This window comes from Staurois parvus, unplaced genomic scaffold (assembly GCF_062004578.1).
Source record: "Staurois parvus isolate SC_StPar_1 unplaced genomic scaffold, SC_StPar_1.0 ptg000221l, whole genome shotgun sequence".
Taxonomy (NCBI): domain Eukaryota; kingdom Metazoa; phylum Chordata; class Amphibia; order Anura; family Ranidae; genus Staurois; species Staurois parvus.
Window position 1 is genome coordinate 941,529 of NW_028318017.1, and position 11,071 is coordinate 952,599.

At 44.7% G+C, this 11,071-nt stretch overlaps 1 protein-coding gene across 1 annotated transcript in view; it reads left to right on the top strand.

Moving 5' to 3' along the window:
- LOC149460725 (uncharacterized) overlaps nt 1-10,364 on the top strand; it is a 73,387-nt gene extending 63,023 nt beyond the window's left edge. The window contains exon 2 of the mRNA XM_089679326.1: nt 8,808-10,364. Coding sequence (XP_089535452.1) covers nt 8,808-9,400 — 593 coding nt within the window. The 3' untranslated portion in view covers nt 9,401-10,364. The remainder of the gene's footprint in view (nt 1-8,807) is intronic.
- Nucleotides 10,365-11,071: the final 707 nt, after the last annotated feature.

Sequence of the window (11,071 nt, forward strand, 5' to 3'; positions counted from 1 at the left end):
CATGGAGATCATATCTCCCCTTATGTATTATACATGGTGATCATATCCCCCCCTTATGTATTATACATGGAGATCATACCCCCCTTATGTAATATACATGGAGATCATATCCCCCTTATGTATTATACATGGAGATCATATCCCCCCCTTATGTATTATACATGGAGATCATATCCCCCTTATGTATTATACATGGAGATCATACCCCCCTTATGTATTATACATGGAGATCATATCCCCCCCCTTATGTATTATACATGGAGATCATATCCCCCCTTATGTATTATACATGGAGATCATATCCCCCCCTTATGTATTATACATGGAGATCATATCCCCCTTATGTATTATACATGGAGATCATATCCCCCTTATGTATTATACATGGAGATCATATCCTCCCCTTATGTATTATACATGGTGATCATATCCCCCTTATGTATTATACATGGAGATCATATCCCCCCTTATGTATTATACATGGAGATCATATCCCTCCCTTATGTATTATACATGGAGATCATATCCCCCCTCATGTATTATACATGAAGATCATATCCTCCCCTTATGTATTATACATGGTGATCATATCCCCCTTATGTATTATACATGGAGATCATATCCCCCCTTATGTATTATACATGGAGATCATATCCCCCTTATGTATTATACATGGAGATCATATCCCCCTTATGTATTATACATGGAGATCATATCCCCCTTATGTATTATACATGGAGATCATATCCCCCTTATGTATTATACACGGAGATCATAGCCCCCTTATGTATTATACATGGAGATCATAGCCCCCTTATGTATAATACATGGAGATCATATCCCCCCTTATGTATTATATATGGAGATCATATCCCCCCTTATGTATTATACATGGAGATCATATCCCCCCCTTATGTATTATACATGGAGATCATATCCCCCTTATGTATTATACATGGGGATCATATCCCCCTTATGTATTATACATGGAGATCTTATCCCCCCTTATGTATTGTACATGGAGATCATATCCCCCCTTATGTATTATACATGGAGATCATATCCCCCCCTTATGTATTATACATGGAGATCATATCCCCCCTTATGTATTTTACATGGAGATCATATCCCCCTTATGTATTATACACGGTGATCATATCCCCCTTATGTATTATACACAGAGATCATATCCCCCTCATGTATTATACACGGAGACATATCCCCCTTATGTATTATACACGGAGATTATATCCCCCTTATGTATTATACATGGAGATCATATCCCCCCTTATGTATTATACATGGAGATCATATCCCCCCTTATGTATTATACATGGAGATCATATCCCCCTTATGTATTATACATGGAGATCATATCCCCCCTTATGTATTATACACGGTGATCATATCCCCCCTTATGTATTATACATGGAGATCATATCCCCCCTTATGTATTATACATGGAGATCATATCCCCCCTTATGTATTATACATGGAGATCATATCCCCCCTTATGTATTATACATGGAGATCATATCCCCCCTTATGTATTATACATGGAGATCATATCCCCCCTTATGTATTATACACGGTGATCATATCCCCCTTATGTATTGTACATGGAGATCATATCCCCCCTTATGTATTGTACATGGAGATCATATCCCCCCTTATGTATTATACATGGAGATCATATCCCCCCTTATGTATTATACACGGTGATCATATCCCCCCTTATGTATTATACATGGAGATCATATCCCCCCTTATGTATTATACATGGAGATCATATCCCCCCTTATGTATTATACATGGAGATCATATCCCCCCTTATGTATTATACATGGAGATCATATCCCCCCCCCCTTATGTATTATACATGGAGATCATATCCCCCCTTATGTATTATACATGGAGATCATATCCCCCTTATGCATTATACATGGAGATCATATCCCCCCTTATGTATTATACATGGAAATCATATCCCCCCTTATGTATTATACATGGTGATCATATCCCCCTTATGTATTATACATGGAGATCATATCCCCCTTATGTATTGTACATGGAGATCATATCCCCCCTTATGTATTATACATGGAGATCATATCCCCCCTTATGTATTATACACGGTGATCATATCCCCCTTATGTATTGTACATGGAGATCATATCCCCCCTTATGTATTGTACATGGAGATCATATCCCCCCTTATGTATTGTACATGGAGATCATATCCCCCCTTATGTATTATACACGGTGATCATATCCCCCCTTATGTATTATACATGGAGATCATATCCCCCCTTATGTATTATACATGGAGATCATATCCCCCCTTATGTATTATACATGGAGATCATATCCCCCCTTATGTATTATACATGGAGATCATATCCCCCCTTATGTATTATACATGGAGATCATATCCCCCTTATGTATTATACATGGAGATCATATCCCCCTTATGTATTCTACATGGAGATCATATTCCCCTTTATGTATTATACATGGAGATCATATCCCCCCTTATGTATTATACATTGAGATCATATCCCCCCTTATGTATTATACATGGAGATCATATCCCCCTTATGTATTATACATGGAGATCATATCCCCCTTATGTATTATACATGGAGATCATATCCCCCCTTATGTATTATACATGGAGATCATATCCCCCCTTATGTATTATAGATGGAGATCATATCCCCCCTCCTTATATATTATACATGGAGATCATATACCCCTTATGTATTATACATGGAGATCATATCCCCCCTTATGTATTATACATGGAGATCATATCCCCCCTTATGTATTATACATGGAGATCATATCCCCCCTTATGTATTATACATGGTGATCATATCCCCCCTTATGTATTATACATGGTGATCATATCCCCCCTTATGTATTATACATGGAGATCATATCCCCCTTATGTATTATACATGGTGATCATATCCCCCCTTATGTATTATACATGGAGATCATATCCCCCTGTTGTATTATACATGGTGATCATATCCCCCCTTATGTATTATACATGGAGATCATATCCCCCCTTATGTATTATACACGGTGATCATATCCCCCTTATGTATTATACACGGAGATCATATCCCCCTTATGTATTATACATGGAGATCCTATCCCCCTTATGTATTATACATGGAGATCATATCCCCCCTTATGTATTATACATGGAGATCATATCCCCCTGTTGTATTATACATGGTGATCATATCCCCCCTTATGTATTATACATGGAGATCATATCCCCCCTTATGTATTATACACGGTGATCATATCCCCCTTATGTATTATACACGGAGATCATATCCCCCTTATGTATTATACATGGAGATCCTATCCCCCTTATGTATTATACATGGAGATCATATCCCCCGTATGTATTATACATTAATATTATTATACAGTATTTATATAGCGCCAACAGTTTGCTCAGCACTGTACATTATAATGGAAGACAGTACATGAGACAATACAGTAACAATACAATACACGAGGGGTTTGAGGGCCCTGCTCCTTGGAGCTTACAATCTAGGAGGGAGGGGATAGTGGTACATTAGGAAGTTGCTGTGGGGGATGGAGTGGTAGGAAGAGTGGAGGAGACCGGCAGTTAGCTGAGGGCGGGTTAGGCTTCCCTGAAGAAATGGGTTTTCAGGGTGTGCCTGAAGCTGAGGAGGGTAGGTGACAGTCTGATGGATGGGGTAGTGAGTTCCATAGGATGGGGGAAGTCCTGGAGATGGGCATGGGAGGAGGAGACCAGGGAACTAGAGAGTATGAGGTCTTGTGAAGAGCGGAGAGTACTTTTTCGGTGGTAGATGGATATCAGGTCGGTGAAATAGTTTGGGGCAGTGTTATGAACAGCTTTGTACGTCAATGTTAGTAATTTGAATTTTATGCGTTGGGCAATCGGAAGCCAGTGGAGGGATTGGCAGGGGGGGTGGCAGATATGGAGTGGTTAGTAAGGTAGATGAGTCTGGCAGTAGCATTCATGATGGACTGGAGTGGGGATAGCCTGCGATGAGGTAAGCCGGTGAGGAGGGAGTTACAGTACTCAAGTAGTGATATGATGAGGGAGTGAATGAGCTGCTTAGTAGTTTCTGTGGTTAGGAACGGTCGTATCTTGGAGATGTTGCAGAGGTGAAGTCATGAATTTGTCAGCGATTGGACCTGGGGCTGGAAAGACAGATTGGAGTCTAGAATGATAGTACTCTGGCTTGCGGGGTGGGGCTGATGGTGGCTTAGTTGGTCCTGATGAAGAAGTCAGGGGGGTGCGGGCTGGAGGGAAAACTAGAAGCTCAGTTTTGGAAAGGTTTAACTTGAGGAAGTGAAGTGACATCCAGTCTGATATGTCGTTCAGAAGGCTAGTGATTTGGGCGGAGACTGAAGGGGTGAGGCAAGGGGTAGAGAGATAGATTTGCGTTTCATCGGCATAGAGATGGTAGTTGAAGCTGTGGGAGTGTATCAGTTGGCCAAGGGAGGAGGTGTAGATGGAGAAGAGAAGGGGCCCGAGGACAGAACCTTGAGGGACCCCAACAGAGAGGGGGCATGAGGGGGAGGTGGCAGAGTTATAGGTAACACTGAAGTAGCGCTGGGTTAGATCGGAAGAGAGCCAGGAGATAGTGGAGTCCCTGAGGCCAATAGAGTATAGTTTTTGAGGAGGAGGGGGTGGTCGACTGTGTCGAAAGCCGCAGAGAGGTCTAGGAGTAGGAGCACTGAGTAGTGGCCATTAGTTTTGGCGGTTAGCAGGTCGTTGGTGAGTTTAAGTAGGGCGGTTTCAGTGGAGTGAAGGGGACGGAAGCCAGACTGTAGGGGATCAAGGAGGTTGTTGTCGGTGAGGTGGGAACTCAGGCGATTGTAGACTAAGCGCTCAAGGAGTTTGGATGTAAATGGACGCAGGGAGATGGGTCTAAGGTTGTTTAGGTCGGTTGAATCCAGGGAGGGTTTTTTAAGTATGGGAGTGATGTGCGCGTGCTTCAGAGGAGAGGGGAATGTGCCAGTAGAAAGGGAGAGATTAAAGATGTGAGTGAGGGAGCGTAGGATGCAGGAGGAGGGTGATCATAGGAGTGGTGTGGGGACAGGGTCCAGGGGGCAGGTGGTAAGGTGAGCTTCAGAGAAGACCTTAGTGACCTCTTCAGTGGTAGCAAGGTCAAATTAGTGGAGTGTTGAGGGGGTTTTAGTGTGAGGAATGTTGGGCGCGGTGGAGGTCTGGACAGTGGTGAGGTCGAAGGAGAGGGCTGTTGAGGGGGTTTTTGTGTGAGGGATGCTAGGTGGGGCGGACGTCTGAGCAGTGGCGATGTCCCTGCGAATTGTATCAATCTTGCTTTGGAAGTGGTTAGCAATCTCGTGGGCGGTGAGTGAGGTACTGGGTGGAAGTGGGGGCAGAAAGAGTAGAGAATTAAAAGTAGAGAAGAGCCGGTGAGGACTGGAGGAGAGGGTATTGATGAGGGTAACAAAGTATGCTTGCTTGGCAGCGTGGAGTCGGAGTGGGTGGTGGACTGTATACACTGTGTGAGTGCAAAAGAAGAGGTTAAGTGGAGTTGGGATGTAGCCGGGTTATTGATGTTGATAGGGATGTTGAAGTCTCCAAGGATGATGGTGGGTAGCTTGGAGGAGAGAAATAAGGGTAGTCAGGCGGAGAAGTAATCGAGGAAGCTGGACACTGGTCCAGACGGCCGATAGATTACTGCAATCCTCAGACGGATAAGAGAGAATAGTCGGATGCAGTGGGCCTCAAGGAGGAGAAGGATAGAGAGGGGGGTTTGGGAAGACTTGGAAGGTGCTCAGCGGTGACAGGAGCATACCAAGCCCAACACCTTTTCGACCCCTGGGTCTGGGTGAGTGGGTCCAGGTGAGACCTCCATAGGATAGTGCCGCAGAGGAGGTAGAGTCAGTGGCTTGGATCCAGGTTTCGGTGATCGCTAGGAGGTTGAGGGTGCGGGTGACGAAGAGGTTGTGGATGGTGGTGAGTTTGTTGCAAACCAATAGGCGTTCAGGAGTGCAAATGAAAATGGGGGGTGGTTTTGGGAGCAGGGGGACCGGCATTAGGTTGAGGGGGTTGTGGCAGTTAGTGGAAGTAGGAGGGTGCTTTGTGGGTGAATGAGGTGGAGGACCAGGGTTCGGGGAGATGTCCCCCGTGGTTAGGAGAAGACGAAGGGTGAGAAAGGTGTCATGGGAGCAGGATGTACAAGAGCGTGTGAGTCTACCAGTGGTGGCGTTCGGGTCAGTAGGAGAGTGGAGTATCCGGAGGAGGTGGTGTGAGCTGTAGAAGGGAGATGGAAGCAGTGAGGGCGCAACGTATACTTGTTTGGGAGGAGCAGAGGGATAAAGATTAGAGATTTTGGGAACGGAGGAGAGGAGTATGAGGAGGAGGAGTACAGGTGGCATTTTAGGAAGGTAAACAGAGTGGCGGACAAGTGAGGTGGGAAGTTTCTCAGGGCGCTTAGTTGTAGATAGTCTAGCTTGCAGTGGTTTATCTCGTAGTTGTAACTTCCCGTAGCAAGAGTTCTCATGCTTAGGATCAGGATGGGTAGAGTTCAGTTCGATCAGTTGTGGCCAAGGGTAGTCGAGCTGCAAGTTCCAGTTTGTGTCAGTCCCAGATTGAGGGGTGAGATTTGGCTTGAGGAGATGAGGGGTGGACGTCAGCAGTGGAAGTGTTTCCCAGGTGGTGGAGATGAGGTTTAGAGAAGGTTATGAGGGGTGGGCATTAGCTGTGGGCATTGGGCTTAGTAGGGGGATCACAGCACCAGCAGTCGGGCCTTCTCCCGCACTGTACTCACGGGAGTCGTCGGATATATACTCTGTTGTACAATGCATTCTCCTGACCCCTGCACTACATACTTTATGTTGTACATTACATACTCCTGACCCATGCACTATATACTCTGTTGTACATTACATACTTCTGACCCTTGCACTATATACTCTGTTGTACATTATATCCTCCTAACCCCTGCACTATATACTCTGTTGTACATTACCTACTCCTGACCGCTGCACTATATACTTCATGTTGTACATTACATACTCCTGACCCCTGCACTCTATACACTGTGGTAGATTACATACTCCTAACCTCTGCATTTTTTACTCTGTTGTACAATACACTCTCCTGACCCCTGCACTATATACTCTATGTTGTACATTACATACTTCTGACTCCTGCACTATATTCCCTATGTTGTACATTACATACTCCTGACCCCTGCACTATATACTTTATGTTGTACATTACATCCTCCTGACCCCTGCACTATATAGTCTGTTGCACATTACATACTCCTGACCCCTGCACTATATACTCTATGTTATATATTCCATACTCCTGACCCCTGCACTATATTCCCTATGTTGTACATTACATCCTCCTCACCCCTGCACTATATAGTCTGTTGTACATTACATACTCCTGACCCCTGCACTATATTCCCTATGTTGTACATTACATACTCCTGACCCCTGCACTATATACTTTATGTTGTACATTACATCCTCCTGACCCCTGCACTATATAGTCTGTTGTATATTCCATACTCCTGACCCCTGCACTATATACTCTGTTATACATTACATACTCCTGACCCCTGTACTATATACTCTATGTTGTAGAATACATTCTCCTGACCCCTGCACTATATACTCTATGTTGTACAATACATTCTCCAGACCCCTGCACTATATTCCCTTTGTTGTACATTACATACTCCTGACCCCTGCACTATATACTCTATGTTGTACATTACATACTCCTGACCCCTGCACTATATACTCTATGTTGTACATTACATACTCCTGACCCCTGCACTATATACTCTATGTTGTACATTACATACTCCTGACCCCTGCACTATATACTCTATGTTGTACATTACATACTCCTGACCCCTGCACTATATACTCTATGTTGTACATTACATAGTCCTGACTTCTGCTCTCCCCCCTCCCCCCACTGCTATATATACACATAATATGGATTCTCTTTTGTTACACCCATTTCCTATCAGCTGGACATTTTTCATGATGTGATTGGAGCACAGACTTTTACATGGTGATAATAATGTGATAACATCCTCCAACTTTGGACCCTTAAACAGAATGTGATAATGAGGGAGGAGTCAATACCCCAATGATGGTGGTCTTCAGGATCAGTCCAGTCTTCATCTTGGTTGTTCTCCCCCCATCCTCACTCTCTGACCTCTGGTGGGGCTCAGCCCCGCTGTTCTTCATGACTAAATCATGGACTAAATAAGGAAGTGCAGTACTACTTGTGTTGGGAAGATGGCGATGAGTGATAGAGGGGGTGGGGACCCTCGTCCTATAATCCCCTCATCACTGTCCCTCCTATAAAAGACAGTTCTGGTGGTTTCCTCACTCTCTGACTAAGGTCCATGAATAAAGAAATGACCTGGTAGGAGATCTGAGGAGCCATTTCCTAGATCCCTTGAGGGTGGAATTGTAAGCTCCTCAGAGACCAAGCTGCCTGATGTTGGCGGAGTCCTGGTTTGGGGGAACCAATCGGCTCCTGTCTAGTAATCCTCTTTGTCTTTGTATTTTAGTCCATGGCCGGGAGATGAGGAAATCCTCCGAGGATTGTCTCACTTTGTCTCCAAACTGGAAAGTAGAAGATGAGGACATCACACAGTATAGTCCAGGAGAAAACCCGGCTCCCTCCAATGTCCATCCGGCACCACCCAGCGTAGATGGACCATCGGATTCCTCGTATCCTGAGGAACCTCAGACTGTGCGGGACCAGGCCGGCCTTCTAACAGGGAAGAGCTTCTCCTGTACTGAGTGTGGGAAATGTTTCAACTGTAAATCCAATCTTAATAGGCATAAAAGATCTCACACGGGGGAGAAGCCGTATTACTGTCCTGAGTGCGGGAAATGCTTTTCAATGAAGTCTCATCTTTACACACATCAGAGATCTCACACGGGGGAGAAGCCGTATTCCTGTTCTGAGTGCGAGAAATGTTTTTCAAGGAAGTCCAGTCTTTACACACATCAGAGATCTCACACGGGAGAGAAGCCGTATTCCTGTCCTGAGTGTGGGAAATTTTTTTCAAGGAAGTCCCATCTTTACACACATCAGAGAACTCACACAGGAGAGAAGCCGTATTCCTGTCCTGAGTGCGGGAAAAGTTTTTCACAGACATCCCATCTTCTCACACATCAGAGATCTCACACGGGAGAGATGCCTTATTTCTGTCCTGAGTGTGGGAAAAGTTTTTCACAGAAGACCAGTCTTCACTCACATCAGAGATATCACTCGGGGGAGAAGCCGTATTCCTGTCCTGAGTGCGGAAAATGTTTTTCAGTGAAGTCCAATCTTTACAGACATCAGAGATCACACACGGCGCAGTAGCCATATTCCTGTTTTGAGTGAGGGAAATGTTCCTCACTGAAGTCCTGCCTTCCTGTACATCAGGGATCCCACGAAACCCTGGAGGTGTATTAGTGCCTTGAGTGCGGCAAATGTCTTCTAGATGAATGTTGCTAGATATCCCAGCTCTCATGTGGGGAAGAAGCACACCCTGATATACACCTCAGATATACTCCATGGCTGATCTTCATCATGGAAGTAACAGTTCATAAGGAGATCAGAGGTCTCCAAAGACATGGATGAAGTGTGGGACCGGGTTGGCCATTGATGGCAGGAGAAGAATAAAAATGGAGTCAACCTAGAACACTGGGCTGACTTCTCATTGGGTTGCAGCCTATATACTAGAGATGGTTTGCACCTAAATGGAAGGGGGTCTGCTGTGCTGGGGGAGGGGTTTATGGGAAGGCTGGAGGAGTATATAATCTAGGATGGAGGGAGAATTCAATTATAAAGGGGTAGACCGATCAGACGGGTCAGTATTTATTGGGGGGTGGAACGGGGAAAGATGGGGGGAGGGCTATGACAGATGATAAGAATGTTCCCATGTTATAAACAACCAGTGGAATTGGTACCATTTGTATGAAAATAAAAAATACACAAAATCCATATGAACAAGGTGTTAGTGAATGAACAAGGTGTGAGTGAATGGACAAGGTGTGAGTGAATGGACAAGGTGTCAGTGAATGAACAAGGTGTCAGTTAATGAAAGTATTTGTTCACCAATGCGAGAAGTGTGCCCAGCACAATAGGTGAGTTGGAAGGTTTGGTGCATGAAGAGAACTAGGATTGAATTGTTATTGCTGAATCTTGGCTTCATTCCTCACATGACTGGGCCATTCATATTCCTGGCTAGGTTCTCTTTTGGAGAGATGGGGAAAATAGGAAAGGTGGGGGTTGTGACGTACATGTGACATGAATGTACAGATTTGAGAAGATAAGACGTGACCTGTGGAGAATATGACAATGTAAATTTAGCTTATTCCTTGTTATTAAATAAATATTCAGTCATAGGTACTCAGACAGATGGTCATCAATCAACATCGGAAAAGCCCGGCTTCCTCTGGAAGTGGTACCTGGGGGCTAATAAGATTTTGTCACCTTCTGGGAAAACCAGTTTGAAGGAAATGGCTGTAGACAGATTGTCTCCCTGACATTGGGAGCTCTAAAATAATATACATACATCAAAGGAAATGTTTCATCGCTCAGAACAGCTAAAATATTAGTTGCAGAGAGATGAAAATACTTCCTTTTGATGGGGCACCCTGTGGGTCGCACCGACATATATAAAAACCATATTTGTGGCCTTAGGTAGAAGGCCAGGAAAATGCAGGAAATGGTTAGGTGGCGCTGGAGTGCGACAGTCGAACAGTGATTGGTACTGTTGCGATCAGACTGATGCGCTGGTGTCGGAAATCCAATCCCCGACTTGGTGTTTCAGGCTGGTCTTGGTCCGATTGACCTTGGGCAGGTCAGCACCCAGAACATCCTGTGGGCAGGTACAGGAACACCCCTCAGGGTAAATTGGACCAAGACCGGCTTGAAACACCAAGTCGGGGATTGGATTTCCGACACCAGCGCGTCAGTCCGATCGCGACAGTACCAAATACTGTTCGACTGTCGCACTCCAGCGCCACCTAACCATTTACTGCATTT